This window comes from Rhea pennata, chromosome 1, assembly GCF_028389875.1.
Source record: "Rhea pennata isolate bPtePen1 chromosome 1, bPtePen1.pri, whole genome shotgun sequence".
Classification (NCBI taxonomy): Eukaryota; Metazoa; Chordata; class Aves; order Rheiformes; family Rheidae; genus Rhea; species Rhea pennata.
Window position 1 is genome coordinate 179,660,491 of NC_084663.1, and position 21,030 is coordinate 179,681,520.

Below are 21,030 nucleotides of genomic sequence, written 5' to 3' on the forward strand. Positions count from 1 at the left end.
GCATAAATTACCATGAGCTGCTTTCATTTTTTTCTGAACAGACATTGTAAAACAGTTCTTCACTCAAACCCTAGTAGATACCTTTGGCATAAGTGATTCTCTTCTGTGTTTCACTAATAGCCATAGTAGTAGGTGAGTTTAATTTCAGAGATTCTTAGGCCAAGTAGGTCTTTGATTTATTTTTCAAAAGTACATGCATGTCATGAGGTATGAGGCTAAAGCTTCCTCTTAAGTTGGAAGTCAGCAGGCTGTCCTCTGAACACAGAATTTCTAATTCTGTCAAAGTAAATGCAAGACCCAATCAGAGAACTATCAGCAACTATCTTTTTAAAGCTCATGGAAGATAGAGGAAGCTCCAGAAGATTAGGAAAGTGCAAAATTGGTGTCTGTATTCATGCATGATTGGAGTGTTTCAAAATAGGTTAGACATTGTTCTCTAGGAGATGCTATATCTATGACTGATAGTGCTTTGGGGAAAAGTAAAGCTCCTTTCTAGCCCTGTTCTTCATAATTTTGAGTTAAGGCTTTACAGAGAACAGGTTCGGATGTTCTGGACCTCTGAGTCATTTGTCCACATATGTATGTGTGACTCTGGTTGCTAAACCTACTACTTCAACTGATATGGCCAGAAATTACATACTTGTCACCCACAAATTAGCTAAGTCATTGACTAAAATGCTGTTTTTTCCGTTCGTAGCTTGCTTTTTGATTAGAGGAAGAAATGCATGGAAAGAGGTTTCTAGGTTTTGTTAGCAGCCACATTTTTGTTTCAAATATATTTGTATCAATATTTTTTGCTTCATAAAATATATGTAGTATTTTATGAATACAAATTTTAGGTAGGCTTCATAATAAGATAAATTTGGATTTCTGGTTATAAGAACATAGATTTTTGTTATTATATATCGAATAAGTTGACTTCTTGCATGTGTTTTTCAGATTTGAATCTGAACCCAAATATTTGATCCAGATCCTTGTAAATTTGAATTTCCTAATATTTTGCATTTTGTAGCTCAGATGGTGACACTTACGTGTGTCCTAATAATCAAATGACTTACCATTATAATAGGCTGATAGTCTTAAGCCTACATAGTTAAAAAAGCAGGTCAGTAGGGAGTGCCATCCTAACTTGAAAAGTATATGGAATTCAGTCAAAACTTTGAACGTCTAAACATTGAATGATATTTCCTATTTTGAAATTTATGAAAATAAAATCTATCCTCTAAATGCTTTCTGGGATACAAAGTGATATTCATCGTGAGATGCTTTGTAAATAAGATTGCTCTACTTGTTTCTGTGAAGCCAGCTCAAACTATCACATAGTTCCAAAGGTACTTTATGTAAGTGCCACTTGGCCGCATACTATTAACATTCAGAGACATACTTTCTCATGTTATTCAGATTCTCAGTAGAAAGCACACCAATCAATTATTTTGATCTTATCGTAGTGTAAAGAATCCTGTAACTGTGATAACACCAGCTAAATTTATTGTAATATAATTGAGAGCTCCATCATTGTGGCATCTTCATTGTGTCTTACTTTGAATGCTACTTAGTAACAAGCCACTTTAATCAGTGATTATTTACAAAGGCTGCCCTTTCCTATGCAAAAGCAGTGAAGTGATGCCGGAATGCTCTCTTAAATCACCTGATTTCTAATCTAGAATATTACTTTGATTTTGTTACTTAGTTTCACTTTTATCACAGTTCACTGGTTTTAAATCCATATTTCAGTTGATTTAAACAGTCATGACTTTATTTGAAGTCAATTTTGCAGAATTTCTTTTTGCAGAAGTTGTGCATTTACCTGTTTCTGGAAGAAAATGTTTGTGTTTCACAAAATCTTTAAGAGTGTCTTAGGTTTTGGGGGGTTTTGATTTTTTTTTTCCCCAAAAAGTTTACTTCACAACTTAGCAGACAGTAATGAATATGGATATTTTCATTAGACCTGTAATACTCCTGTTTTACAGAAGTAAAACAAAAATGTATCACAGATCCTAGCACTGACAGTTTAATCAATGAAGACAGTACATGTAACTAAAATTCAGATTCCATCAGATAGAATGAAATTTTGAAATTAAAAAAAGCCTGTCTGTGATAGTAAGAACCCTCGAAAACCCAATTTTTGCTCCCTAGCTCAAGTGTATAAGGCCTCAATTTTATTAGTTTCTTCAAGTTCAGAGGAACGAATCAATACTACTTTTTCAAATGATCTTCTCCAGATGTCACAGAAGCAAAGAAACTTAGTGTTCTTTCCTCTGAGAAGAGTGAAGGACTGCAAGTATTGGATAAAAATCTGTCTATATTATGGCATTAGCAGTTTATGAAATGTTTGTAATTTGTTGTTTTAATATGTCTACCAGGCTACTTTCCTGCAAATGATAGCTTTTGGACAATTGTAGGATTATTACTAGAGTCTGTGCATTTAAGTAAATACGTTTTGCATATTTTTTAAAGAGTCTAACTTGTTCTCTTAAGTTAAATAGCATTGGGCAGAGAGAACTGTGGGACAGTTGTCTGGTCAGTACTTACTAGTATGAATACTTAGGGGACAGTTGACAGTAAGCTCATGACAAGCTTGGACAGTATATCTGACTTCGCTTTATATCCATCTAAGAACACAAAACAAAAAGTATACCTGAGGAGCTAGCTGTGACAGCAGTTGACCATGAATCCACAGGAATGGAGACATCAGCTGATATGTAACTAAATATGGAGACTGGTGTTCAGCTGCAACTTTATTGTTTGAAAATAGAGTATAAATCTGAGAAAATTACCAAGAGCATATGTTCCCGCAATAATATTTAAGTTTGTACTTGAAATGGTATAGAGAATGATAAAATACATGTAGGTTCAATTAAAAAAAAATGTTCTGAGAAACAATATGCCATACATTTGCAGTAGCCACAGCAAAAGGTGAGACTTAGCAAAATCTCATTAAGTCTCACACTCATAGCATATTCAGGGAATTAGATGTTTTTTAGTGCACAGAAAGTAGAACTGATCTGAATGTATATTTAGAAAAAAAAACACAGAACTAAACTGATATTCAGAAGCCATATTCTAACAAGATCTCAAAGGTGCTAAATCTCTGAAGTATGTAGACGTGGTTCATGCACTTGTTGGCAATCCAAGATCCAAGTATGCTGCAGTTGCTGTGCGTTTGTACTAAGCCTTAGCTCCAAAAGAACAGAAAAAAAACAATTATTTAGCAGAAAAAAACAATTGTTTTAAGACTTTTCATTTCTGAAAAGTATATATGGAAGTGGAACCTGTGGAGATAGTAGCTGAAAGTAGTTTAGAAACTGAGGTTTATACAAAGCCACTAAACGAATAAATAATATCAGCACTTGGGAGAGAGAGAAGTAATCAGTCAAAAGGAACAGAATTCTTGAAAAAAAAATAAAGGCTGTTAAAGTAATGTCTGTAGATACATTTTCTCCTAAGAATTTTCATTTATGTTTTAGTATGATAATCTCTAAAGAAATGTGAAAAGAATATTGCAAACTTAAAATGACATACCAATAAAAGCAATCTCTGCAGGTATCTTTTAGGATTAAGAGCTCTAACTTTTAGTAGACATGCAGACGGTAGGTTTGGGATTGAGTAAGTATTTCGTACTCCAAATACTATCTCACTTCTCTACATAGACATCACAGTCCTCTTTAAACTTTCACTTCTACTATATGTAAATGCTTTTATTCTTTTTTCTGAATCATCAAAACTTTCTTCTCTCCAGTGGGAGATGAGGGGAGGACTAAATATCCTTACCAAAGCATTACCTTTCCTTAGTCCAAGGCTGTAAAAAAGCTAAGAACCTCCTTTGGCATTGTTGGAAAGTGAGCAAAAGAGAAGGTCGTACTTCTGACTCTTCCTTCAAACAGACTCTGCTGCTGCTTCTGTTGCCTTGCTGTTCAGTATGGCTCTTATCTTCACTCAGCAATACCTCAGTGGTTCTACAGAAGTAGAGTGTTGCTACTGCATACCAAAATATTCTTGTTCTGAAGCTTGCTGCCAGCAGATGCTTGATTTCTCTGGGCAGCTTCTATCCACTCAAAGTTATTAAATGCAGATACAAAGTCTTTGAGTCATAAACTGCTGGAGACTGAGAGAGCATTCTGGGGAATGTCATTACATGTTTACCTTGTCCTTTTTGTAGATTTTTACTATTGGCAACTAATGAATTGAGAATGCAAGGCTAGGTGGACCTCTGATCTGATCTTCCTGGCTATTCTTTTGCACTTATGACCTCTATGCAAAGAGGGAAAAAGGGTCTTGCCTACCCAAAACTGTGCAGAAGCTTCTTGTGACTAAGCCCTGTCATGTAATCCAACCAGAATTTTCTCACTCCGCAAATGAGAAATTATATAAATTTTAAAATTTCTTCATCTCTGTAATAAAGCTTTCAGTGTGAGTGATCATCGTATGTACTTTCTTATTTTATTGGTTTATAAATTTGAATAGGAATAATGATGTCTTTCTGCATAGTGACCTCCTTCAGCAGCGTACAGTAACCAAGAGACAAGATATTCGTATGCACCTACCCACATATGTTATATTCAGCTACAGATATTCTTATACAAAACCAATTTCCTTTAAAAATGATAATAGAGTGGCTCTGGCTGCTTGTAAGTAATTCTGAAGTGAAATAGTAGTTGAAATATCTTGAATATGGTGGGGTCTTTTTCCCTCCTCTGAAAAAAATACTGGTGGAAATACCAGTTTTTGACTAGTCTGAAAAATTGATTGCATTCTTGTCAGTGTCGTCTAAGTTGGAGCTGTAATGTGTACAGAAAAAAGAAAAATAATGCATAAGCAGTAAAATTTATTGAACTGACCTCTTTGCATGTAGGTGATTTGGTGTTCTCACTAGCTGCTGCTGAATCAGATCTTAATCTTAGATAACAGTGCCTAAGGTTTGTCTCTTTTAGTTGTGAGTAATTAAATATAAGTAATTTAAGCTTAGCATTTTGCTTGCTTCAGTGGTTTTATTTTTTTCCTACCAAAACAGAGGATTATCTCCAGAGAACAGAAAAAGGGTTATAAGAAGGATACATCTTTAAACTGGCCTTTTTTAAAATATTAACATCAGGGAGTGCAATTTATAATTATTATTAGACTATACTGTATTGTGGAGTTGGTAAGAGAGTAGGAACACATGGAGATAAACCATTTCATTTTCAAATTTTTAGATACTGTCTATATAGACTTAGTAGAAATACAACCTCTTTGATTTTAGTCATATTTAGAGTTTCCATTGTGGATTTCTTCTTTCTCCATAACCCACAAGTTACTGTTTATATTTCTTAAGTCTTTGAGTTTTTAATTTTTATTTCAAGGATTTTTTCCCTGAAGGCGATTTTATTTTGAAATAATGCTAAAGCGTGTCTTTGTTACCTAATGTATTTGTGTGTGTCTTCCCTTTGCCTTTCTGACTGAGGAATGATGAGTCCTGGCTGAGGATCATCTGCAGGCTTTTACAAAAGGGGTTTATCTTTGCACAAAGTCCCTTAATGGAGTTCTGTAACTTCACTTCATTTTTACATTAGTATTGATTCTCAGAATTTCAAAATCTTTATAAAATAATTTTGAAAAACGTTTCCTGATTTTGATATTTGCAGCTAACTGTCTAGCTAGATGAAACAAAGTGTTTCTAACGTTCTCTCAACAGCAATGCTACTAGAACAATAGCCACTAGAATTATCATATGGTTTCCACATCAAGGACATATATCTGTGCAGATTTGCTCCTATTGCAAAGCTGTTTTCACATGAAGGAAAGAATGAGCAAATGAGGAATCCATTAAGTTTCTTTCTTTCATCTGATGGGTCTTGTTACTGTCAGTCATGTTTGTTTGCTCATAAAATATAATCTGTGTTTTATCTGACATGCTTTTTGTTATAGCTTCTCCAGAGGTGATGATCTCAATTGCGCTTGGGTGACCATATGTGTTCTTTGTTTCGCTATTGTTGTAAAGGCATTCTGAATTGAGTGAAAGTGACTGATGTAATAGCTGGGTAAGAGTTTCACAGTATGCTTTTGTTGTTGCTTCAGGAATACAGTAACAGCAAACGGAGTTGTTTTTATAGACTTGTCCAACAGAGTACTTCACAACTAATTTCAAACTCATTTTGAATGAAAAGGGGTTTTTGTACACTGATTATCTTAACTAAATCATACATAATTAGCACAGCTTTGGCAATAGTTCTTGTAACCAAATCAATGGAAAATTGACAGGCAGTGACTAATTTTTCATCCTCCATTCAGCTTTTTCTCTCTCCATTCAGCTTCTGTTTCTCCAGAAATACTTGTTTGACGTAGGAGTCTAAAGCCACTATCGTAACAGTTTGTTATCTAACAGAGATTTAACACTACAGAGAATTCTAAGACTCACAGAATCACTGGATAGTTGAGATTAGAAGACACCTCTGGAGATCGTTTAGTCCACCCTTTGCTCAAGTAGGGTCATCTAGAAAAGGTTGCCCAGGACTGTGTCCAGATGGCTTTTGAGTATTTCAAAATGTATTTTTACATACTGATAAGATCCCCTTGCACACCTTTGCTGCACTTGCTCCCATTTGTCCATGTCCGTCTTGTACTGGGGAACCCAGAACTGGACCCAACACTCTTGATATGGTCTCACCAGTGCTGAGAAGACAGGAGGGATCATCTCTGTTGACCTGCTAGCAAAGCTCTGCCTAATGCAGCCCTTGATGTTGTTGGCCTTCCATGCCGCAGGTGGACATTGCTGGCTCGTGTTCAACTTTTCCATCACATTCTTTGCAAAGCTGGTGTCCAGCTGGTTTGTCACTATCCTGTCCTGTTGCATAGGGGTATTCCTACCCAGGGGCAGGACTTTGCCCTTCACATTGTGAATTTCATAAGATTCCTGTCTGCCCATTTCTTCAGCCCACTGAGGTCCCTCCGAGTGGTGGAACAGTCATCTGGTTTATCAGCTACTCCTTCAAATTTTGTTTCATGTGCAAAACTGCTGAGAATGCACTCTGTCCCATCATCGAGGTCATTAATGAAGATGTTACAAAATTGGCCCCAATATAAACCCCTGGGGTTACACCGCTTCAAAGACTTAGCATTTAGTTAATTCTCCTATAAATCCAATTTCCCTCAGGAAAATTTTTCAGAGAACTTTCTCTGCAAAACTTGCTCTAGTGAACTCTTTATTGGACATGGAGTCAATAGAAATGATCCTGGATGAGCTCTAAGGCAAAGTAGTTTTGCAATAGATATTTTCTGGTGTCACAGAAAGCATGAAAGCTATAGACTCAGGATGAACATCAGAAAATTGCACTTTTTTTTTCACAAAGTTCAAGATTTAGATGATGTCACTATCAGTCTCATTTCTTAAAAGAGAAATTGTAAGATATCTATTTCTACATCTCATTTAGATCACCTCACTGATGTATTTGTTTCACTGTGGTACAGAACCACTTTTAAAACCACATTTTACCATTTGGCTTTCCTTGATATGAACCATCTAATGGAAGTTAAAATGGTGCAGCAACCAACTTTAATTTCAGCAACCGATTTGTAAGGGACTGCTCTCTGTAAAAGATCATGAGGAATGCGTGCACAGTTTGCATTTCACTTGTTTCAAACTCTTTGGGGCAAACTTTAATTCACATGGTCAGAGTCCAAGTCTATCTGTGTACCATAAACACATTTTAGACAATTTTTTTAAGACAATTTCAGCCCTTTTTGGAAGGGCTGTGGTATTTGTTTTTTGTCAGAAGTCATCTCTGAGAAAAGGCAAGATGAGTGAATAGTGATTTTCCTGGCTGAAGCTTGATAAGAATAAGAAACTTCTAGTTAAATCTAGGATGGACGAGCTGAAAGGACAGTTCCCTTAAGGCAAGCTTGCAAGCTATTTCAACTTTACATCTGCACGTGTGTTTTCAGGTTTTTTTTTATTTTTTTATTTTATTTATTTTTTAAAAAAGTTTTTTCCATCACAGTATTGTAGTAAGATTCCTACAGTGGTTGGTTAGGGTCAAAAGAATGCCTGTGCTCCATTATGAGTTATGACTCTAGTCTTTGCACTATTAATAAAACTTGAACGGATAGCCAGTTATTCTTTCACTCACCTATCAATAAAAATTATCCAATTGGTGTCTATGATTTTTGCCAGAAAGATAGATCAAGTTCAAGGCCTTAGGATTAATTCTGTGTATACTGTGCATTTTCTGGTCAGAGCTAACCTTAACACCTTAACACTCACCCAAAATTTCTGTGTAAGGTTGTGTCTGAATTTCATCAGAGTCAAGAGTTTATGGGGGAGAATTTTTTCCCCATAGGGCACATTGTTGCACATTCTGAAACCTTACTTTCTCTGGACATTGATTGCTTTGCATTTTTATATTGACAATATAAGTCTCTTCATAAAATCCCCTCACCTATTCATATATATGGCTGAAAGATCTAGAAGTTGTATACATTAGTACAATGAATACTTCACAGAATCTCTCCATCTTAGAACCTATGTGGAATTGAAAAGATGGAACCACTGCCAACCACTAGAGCTCATGCCGGCATTAATTGCTTAAATTATCTCTTTCTCTGTGGTCTGTTTCGTGGAGCTTAAGTCACCAAATACCTTACTACTGCTAAAGCTTCCTCTTATGATTTTATTAGGAGACTGGTCCTTCAGTTCTTACTCAGATAGGGGCCTCCAGTGAGTTAAATGTTGCTCTGTCGGTAATACTGCTTACACTCAATCATAATACAAATGAGTATATAGCGAGCCTCTTGAAGGAGGGGAAATTTTTTTTTTTTACTTTATTTTTAAAAACTCACTCTAATCCATGCTTAAGAGTTATGATATCTTGAAAGAAAAGATACAGCATTAACAAAGTTAAAAGAAGTACCTTCTTCTCTGATGCTTTGTCTTGTGTGGACAGTCTGGAAAATCTGCACAGCTGCTGTCCAAAGTCTCGTAGTTATTCTCTTCACTTAAATTTTTTGTAGACTAAGGCCCAAGACTTTCGAACTGCAGGAAGGCTGCAAAGGAATTAGACTGCACTTGATCAGAACTTGGGTGTAATATATCTGACCTGAATTATATCCTGAAGAGAGAAAAAAAAAAAAAAAAACAGTTTCTATTCTAGTCAAAAAAAAAAAAAAAAAAAAACAAACAAAGCTGTATGAAATTGCCATGTCATAAATTAGATCCCAGTGGAAACTGACAGTCTAAATCCCTGCAGAAAAATCTCCTAAGTGCGTAGACAGAGTAGTTAATATTGACAAAACACATGTTGAAGAATTCTTATTTTTGTTATTTTGAAGTTTCCTTCATGTTTCTTAAAATAAATAAATACTTAGTTTTTTTAAAGTAACAGAACATAGCCTTGATTCCTTAAAAGAGGATGTAGACATCTAATACTTATTTTTTCTCCTAATAAAGTGAACTTCTGTAGCCCTAATATGAATGTGACATTTTAGTTTATCTTTGGACAATTATGGGGAAATTGTAAAATGAGAGATTTTTTTAATCCAAAGTAATCCTGTTGTACCACTCTTACTTTGAAACAGTATTGTTAATGGCATTTGTGATTGTATCATATCAACGGATTATTATTACTTTTTTGAATTATGATGTATATCACTTGCTAATTAATAATTACATAAAATTCATGAATTATTAATGCAGTATCTGTTGCTATTATCCTAACATGTTAAAGTTGTGTTGCAAAGCTTTTAAGACTTAGCACACTAAAGGAGAAGAAAGATCTCTAGTATTCTTGACATTTGTAAAGACATTTAAATTTGAGTGATTTAAATTTGAATCAGTGCAAGGGAACGTCTTTTTGAATTTTTTATCTGTTTATGTGTTTCTTGTGTGTATGAAATTTTCATATGTGTATGAAATTTTTAAATACAAAATCTTTTATGAAATATTACTAACATGACTTCAAGTCGTGTGAGGGATTATTTTTCTTTAATTTTGTGGATAAAGAAGTTAAAAGTGAGAACTCTACCTGCCAGAAATTATTTTATATGTATTCTCAGAACACATATGCATGCACACACACAAATATATATATATATACAGAGAGAGAGAGAAACAAACAGAAATCGTAATTTCCCATAATAAATCACCTGCATATTCAGGACTAGATAACAGCCTTACTTCCTTACTGGTAGTCTAGCCCTTCTAGAACTTCTTAAATGTCGCTCTTGGGACAATTAGCTTTACTCACCAGCTTGATTAGATTCTGATTTGAATATTCACTGTTAGCTGTAACTGCAGAATCATGTGCTATCTCTGACTGCATCTAGGATGTGTATTGACCTAAGGAGTTTTGTGTAGTGAAGCAATGAGTTTTCTCCTATGTCATTCTTTATTCCTCTTAGAAGATTTTTCAGCGTGAACTCCTAGAGTTGTGTTCTTTGTTCTCACGTGTGTATAGAGAAGGGGTTAACAAGATTCACAAATCCACAATTTTCTGATGTATATTTGAAGAAATAAGAGTAGGGTTTTTTTTTAATGCTTACATATTATAATCTCATAGTAACATTTGCAATTCTTTCAGGAAGGTATTACAAATATATATGTAATAGGATGAGAAGAATTTGCCTGAATTACATAGGTCATTTAATATTGGCTGCAGGTTATTAAATAGGAAGAGAAAATGGGTTTTGATTAAAGCTGCCTATTGATATAATTCTGTATACTATCCAGTCTAGTGCTGTTCACCAGCTTCCTGCTGAGAAACAATTTCAACTTTTTATAGCAATAACTCCAATGATCTCTTTTGGATAGTATAGCAAATCATTTTAGGGAACAGCTCTCACAAGCTGACATGAAACTAATTATTTGCATTTGCAACGGGGAACTGAAATGAAAATGTGAGTGAAATGATATTTCTCTTAAAAGTACGATTGAATCTCACCAGAATAGAATAAAACTTGACCTGTTTTATTGTACAAAAGACCGATTCTCTTGTGATTAATTGTGAGAGAGTAATTTGTGGAAGTTAAAAGCCTAGTCTAAAATTGAAATAACTGGTTTCAATAACACCACATATATCTTTTATTATTATTATTTATACTTTGATATTGTTACTGTAATCCAGAGGTTTCCCCCTCTCTCTTTCACAGAAGGTGAGGAGACTGGAGTGATGGATAGTCTGTTGGAGGCCTTGCAATCAGGCGCTGCTTTTCGAGACCGAAGGAAAAAGACACCAAGATCTAAAGGTGAATATTTTATTTTTCATTTTATTTTCCAGGGCATTTTGTTAGAAGCATTATGAGTCCAGTGCTCTAGAAGTTAAAATGCTACTGGGTTTAATTCTTTCCTGCAATGATATCTTTCAGTGATTCTCATGCTCTCTGGCTGATGTCAGTCACACTTTGGAACTCAATGTATTGAACTTAGCATAGCCTGATTATTACGACAAGACTTTTCCATTCAGCTACGTATAGTTTAGCTTTTGAGGTTTACAGTAACAACAGTTGAATGAGGATCAAACATTTCACGGGTAGCTTTGCCTCTAGAAATATCTAACTTTTAAAGAATTCTGCTTAATAATATTGTTACTGTGGTTCAGTAACTTTCAGAAAGTATTTTATTTCCATTGTTTTCTTGCTTTTGCAGATATACCACAAAATCTCAGTCCAACCACTCAGAGGCCTGTGCTGAAAGCCTGTAACCATGGTAATAAACCATATTCATGAATTGCATGCTCTTCTTAACTTAGCTTGTCATGTTGATCTGTGCTTCTAGAATACTGCTGTGATATTTTCAGTTTACTACATTAGCGGAATAGTTAAATAGTATTGGGACCTAGTTTTTAAGGATCACCAGTTTTATATTACATTTTTAAACTCTACTTGTTGATTACTTTGCAAAGCTCTTCTGTCTTTTGCAGGTTTTTTAATTCATTTAAAATGCAATTATGTTTATAAATGTAGATTTTACATAACTGTTCCTAAGGTTTATATAAGAATTTTTTAATGAATTGTGAGCTATGTTAGAAAGCAGAGATTGTGGAACATATTTTAAATGTTGCTAAGTATTTATGATACTGAATTAGAGAACCTTTTGCATTCACTCTGTTTTTTGTTTTCTTGATATTATAATTAGAATGACTTAAGCTACCATTTATCAGTACAACACAAAAGAGATGTTGTACCACCAAAAAAATAGGAAATTAGTTACTTCACAGCAGACTTCCAGGGCAAATATTTCTTCACATTTGGACCACAAACGTTATTCATATGTTTAAATTATACTCCTGAATTCTCATTGAACTCAGTAGGACTACTCATGTGTGTAAAACTACAGTCTGGACATGGGTGTTTTTCAGAATCACAGAATAGCTAAGGTTGGAAGAGAGGGCCAGAGATCATCTAGTTCAACAGCCCTGCTCAAACGAGGCCAGCTAGAGCAGGTTTTCCTAGGACTGTGTCTGGCTGGGTTTTCAATATCTCCAAGGACGGAGACAACCTCTTTGGGCAACCTATTCCAGTGTTTAACCTCCCTCACAGTAAAGAAGGGTTTTTTATATATTCAGACAGAATATTTTTAAATAGAATGCCTATCCTTTGATTATTTAAGTAAACTTGAGGATTTATAAAGTAGTGCCATTAAATTAAGGATATTGATTACACCTCATGTTTGTTAAATGTTTATTTCTTAAATGACTATAGTAGAAAAAGAACATATAGAATTCAGCATTAGTAGAAAAAGAAAATACAGAATTCAGCATTATGGAAATTAAAATCACAGAAAATAGAGCTGGAGAAATTAAACTTGAAAGAGTTTAATTCACTTCTAAGAATTGACCCAAGGAAGAGTCAAGTATACTTGACAGGTGCTTGTATAACACACAACACACTGATATTTAAATAACGGTTACAGAACAGATCTGAATTTATCCTGTGTGTATTTATGCTTATAAGAATAGTTTTGTTAACTGTTGCTGCTTTTCAACCCATTCTATATGTAGGCAAACAATATAGTTTCCAAACTAAATGCAGTTGGACAAACATGAGGGTTGTGTTTCTGTTCAAATTAATAATTAACTGCCTAAGCTGTTAATTTTGCAAAATCTCAGTCTAATCTAGGAGACTCGTTTGCACATCAAACTTCAAACCCAAATTATAACAATCTAATTATAAGTTCAAACAATTGTTTTAGAGAATTTGATAATCTGTTTTTGAATTTTTGTTTTCCTGCTTTTCCACTTCTTCCCCAGAACAACCTGACACAATTTGATTCCAAGACAATTTCAAATGATTTCAGTTTTTCTTTTCTTACTAGTTTAGGAATAAGATAATACAGTTCTAAGCCTGCTTTTAAAGAATGCAGTAATATGTTTTCAATTTGTTGACACTTGTCACAACATCTACATGTTATCACTTCCTATTTTGAGCCAACTAGAGCACTAAACTTTGTAGATTCTAGTGAGCTCATCAAAGTGTCTCTGGCTTTCTGAAGGAAATATATAATCACTAGTTGCTTTGAATTCATCTTTTAGATTTCATATATGCTTTTTTGCTTTTATAGTTTTTATTTTTACATTATTTAGAAACTGTATATATAATTTGAGAATTTGCTGTTTAATAAATTATTTTGTTATTAGGAAATCAAAAATTATGTAGGCTGTATACTACCTAGAATATATACTGTATATACCAGGGGATCAATGTAAAAGCTTATTTCTATAAAATAGTAACCTCACTGAAATTAATAATGTGGTCTGTCAAACCACACATATAATTAAATGTTTGTTTGATTCGCTATTATAGAGACATTCAACAATTTAGACTTTAAGGTATTACATCATTTTTTTTCAGTTTTGTCCTTGAAGTAATTTTATCTTGCACTTTACATCTAATATAAGTATAAATGCAATAGCATATTCTCTTCATGTATATGTATGTATTAAGTGATGTGTGCTATATATAATGATTTATTATTATTATTTGTAACATACGATCAAGACATCTCAAATTTCATTACAGTTCATAAAAATTGACAGTTATCATTAGACTGAAGTATCAGCTTGATCTTTTATTGATTTATCATTTTTCCCAACCTAAAGTTTCAAATGCTAAATTTCATATCACGGTACCAAAAAAGCTCCTATCTTACTTAGCTGAGCTTAAAATATGTGAAGACCAGTTAGCAGTTCAAGCACTTTACTTCTGATGATGAGACTAACAGATTAACTTAGAATGGATAAGCTTTACCAATAGACACTGCAGATTCATACCTGAGGTGAACAACTTTGACTCACGATGCAGGCAAAAAGAATTACAAGCCATGACTTGAAATATCTGCCCACTGAAACATTCAGAGTGTAGCAATCTCTATTGGGCAGATGCCATCAAATTCTAGTTAATCTGTTTTTTTCTTAAAAAAAAAAAAAAAAAACAAACAAACAAACAAAAACTACCACTGTTTAGTCATTGTAATTAATGATACTTCTCCAAGAGTGGAATATAAATCAGACTCCTGCATAGATGGGAATTAGAGAGTAGTGGCTACATGTCTCACAGGGAATGAGAAGGAAGAGAATCACAGACAGAATGCACATTTTTCTCCATAGCTGTAATACAAACACAAGCGGAAAGGAAACTTCTTCAACCATCTCCCATTGTCATCCTCGGTATGATACTGGTCAAAGGACCAAAGTAGCATTTACAAGTGAGGCTGAACCGAACGTTATAAAGAAGTAATATAAAGGAGCAAATGAACGCTACTTAGCTCTAGAACTGAGAAATGGAATTGCTTCATTTAATTAAATGGACTGCTAGAAAAAGAAGATGGGGCAGATTTGGTTGAATGTTAGCCATAGGTTGGCCATTTGACTCTTCATGAACTATTGAGAGTCCCTAGAAAGCTCTTGTAGTGTTTAACTGAGATTTCTGATTTAAAAGGTGTACTGCTGCTTCCCAGGGTAGCCTCCTAGGTGTGTTATTTTATTTTCAATCCTACTGTACTATTCTTTTATTGATCAGATTATCTTTTTTCTAATATGGTATGTGATTTTTGTCAACATGTGATTTTGTGTCTAAATCTGCTCTTATTGCTGTAATGAGAATTACCAGTTGCTTTTCCTTCTCCTTGTGACAAGGTCCATCAAGTCAGATAATTTCTTTCTGAAGAAAAGCTCTACTGCATAACTATCACAAATAATATGCATTTGAAAATGTTATAAATGTCATAACTCCTTAAGAATATAAAACTTTTTCACTAGATCTTTTTCATGATATTGCTATAATTTTTGTATTTATTTCTTTAGTTACCCTTCATCCTGCTTTGTGTTTTTTCATTAACAACTGAATTGCACATAAATTTAAATCTACTTGTTAATGTTACTCTTAACTACAAAGCAGTTGCAAAGCGAAGAACTGTAAACTGCAGTAAATATTTTGGTATTTGCTTTTCCTGTAATTCCTGTTTGGAGTATTGTATGACATAGGGCAGTATCGTACATTAGGAACTTTTTGATTCAGTGGCATCTAACTGGGGAGTTTTAAGTTCTTTTAACTTAAGTAAAAGTAGTAGAAGACACTTATTTTTGAGTGATCAGGATTTTACAGGTTAGATCATTTGAAGCAGCTGATAGCTAAGGCTGAGTCTGTCAGTTATTTACAACACTCAAGGCATAGTTGCAACTTGCACATTTATTTTAAGCTAGTTAAGTTCAAATATACATAGCAGTATCCAGTGTAGCACAGAGTTCAGTGCAGCATAGAAACCTGTATAATTCCCTAAAATTTCAATCAGGCTTCTCAGCCTGCATCAAGTACTCTGCTGCTATGGCTACACATTTCTTTGCAGTAATGTTAGCCTAGTTAATGTTACCTGAAATGCATGAATACAAATTTCAGATACATCTTTGAATGTTTACATACTTCAAATGCACCAAGAAGTGTGTGTGGTTTTTTTTTTTTTTTTTTAACTAGAATGTTATATTCAAAAGGGTTGAGTAAAGAAAAGCTCTAGTAAAATGCAGTTAAAAATACAAGTTGCTTTTGTATCTATGAAGGCTGAAAGAAATATTTCTTTTGCAATCAGTAATTGGATTGTGGACTGCACTTCCAAAGGTGAAAATAACATCTTGTTTCTATATTAAAATCAAACTTCTATGATAAGAGATAGTCTTTACTTAATTACCATTGCTACTTGTTCAATAAATCCATAAACAACAGAATAATTTTCACATCCCATTTACTCTGAAGCATTTTAAACACCTAATTGTTAAACAAAATTCTTTTTAAGCAATGTCATTCTGGTCCCAATTAAGCAAAAGAAAAGCCTTTTTTCTGTTCTTATTTGTAACAGAACTGTCATCCGAAGTTCAAATTAGTGTCTCTGCTACCTTATTTTTGACAATCATAGCTGACAATAAGCTCAGCCTCATCTTAATTCTTGAAACTAATAGTGGTCACTATTTTATTTCAGCATTGCTTTATATGACAGTATGATACTTCGACTGAAATTTTAGCCTATTTTTTTTTCTTAAATTTGTGCACGTCCTTTATGTTGCTGTCTTTTCCATAGCTGTATGTAGTGAGCACTAGGTTAGATTAATATAGAAACCTATGAAGATAATTTTTTCCCAGTAGATATTGCTTAACCTGTAGTACTAAAGATGCATTCTTGAACAAAACCAGTTCCTCATGTTAGAATTGTTTTGAAGGCACTGTGTTCCTTTAGCTTATTCTTCTTTCTTTATCTGATTTAAAAACATCATTGTTTGTACCTCTGGAGAAAACTTCTGTAAGGATTTGTGAAGTTTGACTCAATAAGCTAGTTTCCACGGCAGAAAACTTTGAGTATCTGTAGGCATTGGTGTGAAAATGAAAACATTTACTAGGATTTCTGTAAATCAGGTAGTTCTCAGTTGTTCTGCTCAAGACCAACACTTCACTTCAATATTCACTTCATAGGTCAAGTAAAATTACTGCTTATTCTAACAGAAATAATTCCCCTGAAACAATTTACACTGTTTATTATAAACAGCTTCTTCTTAGAGTAGACAACAAAATTCAAAGAAACTGTGACTGTAAAAGTCAATTTTGCATGTGTGAGAAAAAAAATATTCAGATGAGGAAAGTTTATTTACTCATTTTTATTTGTTTGCTGAACAGTGTTTGCTGAACTACTTCAGCACTGGTATAGTTCTAAACACATGCAGTCACTCACAGAGACAGCCCTGAGGAATTTACATTCTAAAATAGATAGAAATAAGATTAATTTTGACATAAAGTTTCTAGTATCCTTATCTAGTGATTTCTTGTAATTTAATGTTGGAGAGGAGAAAGCATTTGAATCCTAGGGGATGACAGCAAATGAGAAGAGATTTGGATAAAAAATGAGAAGAAAAGTTGGATTCTTTCAAATCCTTTTCGACTAAGTTAGGGACATCAATCTTTGTAATAAAAATAGAAAGACAGATATAAAAAGTATACTCATTTATTTTAAAATGCTGAATGCTGCAAAATGGATGTGCAGGTTTTGTTAAGACCATGTTAAAAAGAGTACTTTAAATGCATTTTAGTATGCTGTGAAGAGATGGGCATAGAAAGGAAAAAATAAGTTCTGTTAACATTTTGTGTAAGCCAAACTCGAACTGCCAACCTTAGCACTACCCATGTTTAGAAAAAGAGATAAGAAATTATAATCCTACAAAAACTTGAATGTCTATTTCATTACTCTTCTTGTAAAGTCTTTTGAGACTTTTCAGGTATAAAATCTCATGAGTAAGGTGTCACACATACCCTCCCATTATGTATGCTATCATAAAGAATTATATGTGAACATAATATAGACAAGAAAGGGAGTCAAAGCTTTTTAACAATAATGATGTTAGGTGCCACCTTGCAACAAGAATGAAGCCTTATATGGGGACTTATCCTGTACAGGTTTGCAGATTTTTTTCCTGAAGAGAGTCCCTTTGAACATGTCAAATTAGGCACTCAGAAGTGCTAATTGCTTTTGTAAATATCCTGCCAATGTGTGCTGCTGCTAGTTTAATATGAATGTTTCTCTCAAGGGAAGCAAGGACGTTTGTTGCAAGATAAGAACTGTGGCAAAGAGGTGATATTTGAAAGCAGTGACACTGTATATTCCGTAATTGCACATACAGTAAATGTCAACCTCCTAAACGTCTAGCTAGATAACCAGGTTTCCAAAACCTACTATAGGCAATTTATATATTCAAAGCAGTATACTGAATGTACATCAGTGAAGAATCTTAAATCAGCTACAGGAGTTATAAATTACCAACAATTTACCCGTATTTGTATTTTCATTGTTTAGTCATGCAGAAGTTTCCTTTCAAAGAAAATTATTGAGTTGATCTGTATAGCAAAGAGGTTCTGTCACTCCTCAGAGTACTTTTCAAGTCAATTCCATAGCTGTTAAACAAGATTTTAGGCATAAATTTACATGGCTTTGAACTTTGTTTATTGTTTTGCTAATGTTAAGAACAAGTGATATCTAAACTCTTGCTTCCTTCTTCAGCATCTTCAAAAACTTTGAACCAAGCAGAATAAAAAATATGTACCAGCTGAGCAAGAGCCATAGTGCTATGTGTATACATATGTGCATATATGTGTGTGTATATATATATACAATTTTTTTAAAGGATTATCTTTTCTTGAAAGCTGTAATGTTTATGAAATACTGAGTAGTGAAATTTCACCATCTAGATACTAGAAATGCATTTTGTTAAAGGGCTGCACTGAGAACAGAATCCCAGGCTGATACAAGTGATGCATCCTCCCTGACCTGAATCTAAATCTGTGATTCAAGCAATGTCTGGTTAATGGAACAGTATTTAGTCAATATTTTAAAAGCTTAAAGAAAACACAAAATATTACTCATGAAATGTTTTAATTACAGTTCTTAATTCATCTTTTGCCAGATAAGTGAATATATTCCCTTCACATTCTTTTTTTTTTTTTTTTTTTTTTTTTTTTTTTTTCCTTTGGGTAAATTCAGTTTCATTTGTAACCCAAGTGTGTTTTGCAATAGAACAAAAACGTAGAGTGTAAAGGAAACACTGGATTTAACTTTCTGCCCGATTTATTTTTTTTCCTTTTTAAAATCAGCAATCAGCAAATGTACAAATAAAAGATATTAAATAGATGCAGGGAAAACAAAAGTATTGTGTAGTCTCTTTCCTTTGTTGGGGTAGGAACACTTGGAATCTTTCCTCTCAAGTCTTGGGATACTCTAAAGGGAAATTAGCATTTAAGATAAAGCAAAACTGCTGGATTTGCATGTAAGTTGCTTGATAAATGCATTATCATCTTTGTTCCATTCCAAAAATAGACTAATCTTGTGTATTTTCATCATATAAGCCTAAGGGAAAATCTACATCAACTATCCAGCAAAATAATGAGAAACCTCAAAAGACTTAGAAATAAGTTACCACAGAGACTAGTGGTAAGGGAAGTAAATATAGGGGCAAATACAGCTTTCACAAGAATGGCAGAAGGAGAGATGATAGCCAGAATTATACTGCATGATCTAAACTAGTGCTAGGTAGTTGAGCTGTAACTATATTACATTCTATGGTAATTGTTTAGGAAATTACTGGATTTTTTTTAATGTGATACTCTGACCCTGGTTTTCATCAGTTTCTGTTTCTAGGATTGTACATGTATGCAATGTAGTATTATACGATACGATTAACTTATACGATACATTTATGTGTCTCATCAATGAGGAAAGACTTTGTGAATATATCACTCTTGCACTGTGATACTTTCACTACTTCTGACTTTCTGTGTTCAGTTTATACCCTACCAGTTATGACCTGTTATATACCTACGGCCTTTTATGCCACCATAGCGTGTCACCCACACGCTTTACCATTTCATTTCCATCAGTGAACACCTTTTCTTAAACTGATGTAACTCGTGACTCCAGAATGAAAAGCTATGCCTTAAGCAATTTCAGGAAACAATTTTTGGAGGATGTTGGACTAATCAGGGAAATAGTCATTTTCAGCATACAGGGCAAGCAGTTCTACCCTTGTTCTTTAATTGGGATGGTAATGCTGTTTAAATTAAATATTCTTTAAACAAGATTATAACCAAACAGAAAAGTCAAAAACTTCCTGAAGTCAATGTAGTTTTCTAGCAGCTTTAATTTCCTCCATCTAGAGATTTTTTGAAAGCCCAGATTGCTGATGTATGTTTTCACCATTGAAAGACTAACAGTGCTGCCTTATTTGCAACAAAAAGGCTATGCCCACTATATTTTGTCATGATATCTCAACAACAACAACAACAAAAGACTTTTCCTATAATAAGAGAATTTTTTATTTTATTGGGGGAGAGTTTATCTCCTGCTTCATTAGCTCATGACATATTTATCTAACTGTCTACAGAGGATCCAAAGAAAAACTGTTATCTGACCAAAATGAAGTTTGACTTCATTTAGCTTAAATTTTTAATGAGATTAGAAAACAATTTATTCTACATTGCATCCAGATGTGCAGTCCTAGCATTTGATTCCCTGTTTTCTTGTTACATAACAAAATGACAATGTAAGTTGAGAAAAAAGTTGAGAATACTTAGTTGTCATAAAAAGGGGAATGGATTGAAGCAGCTTTTAACCACTGGCAAATACTTATTACAGAGTAAGGTTCCCCCCTCGCCCTGCCATTTTCTTTGATGCTAAGTCTGTTTCTTTGTATTTGAAAAGAGGCAAGTGTACTATACAGTACAGTACAGTGTGTACTGTAGGTACATAGTATATAGGTACTTGAGTTAGATCTGGACATGCTGTTTTCTCTATTTGAAGGAGGATAGTTGTGTTTAAATCAGGAAAATCATGCTAAGTATGCTTTCTTTCTTCCAGGACATCAGCTCACTTATTCAAAATGAATGTATCTCTGTACAGTGCTGAACTGAGCTGTGCAGAGGCACCTTTAAGAGCTATGTCCAAGAATTTTGAAAAGTCTTAAACCACAGTATAGTAGTATACACTTCCATAATATCTTTTCATAGGTTTCTTTTCTATTTATAAAATCTGAATTCAATAAT

At 33.8% G+C, this 21,030-nt stretch overlaps 1 protein-coding gene across 1 annotated transcript in view; it reads left to right on the top strand.

Annotated features, from left to right (window-relative positions):
* DIAPH3 (diaphanous related formin 3) overlaps positions 1–21,030 on the top strand; it is a 229,113-nt gene that overhangs the window by 159,942 nt on the left and 48,141 nt on the right. The window contains exons 27-28 of the mRNA XM_062576182.1: positions 11,116–11,211; positions 11,612–11,671. Coding sequence (XP_062432166.1) covers positions 11,116–11,211; positions 11,612–11,671 — 156 coding nt within the window. The remainder of the gene's footprint in view (positions 1–11,115; positions 11,212–11,611; positions 11,672–21,030) is intronic.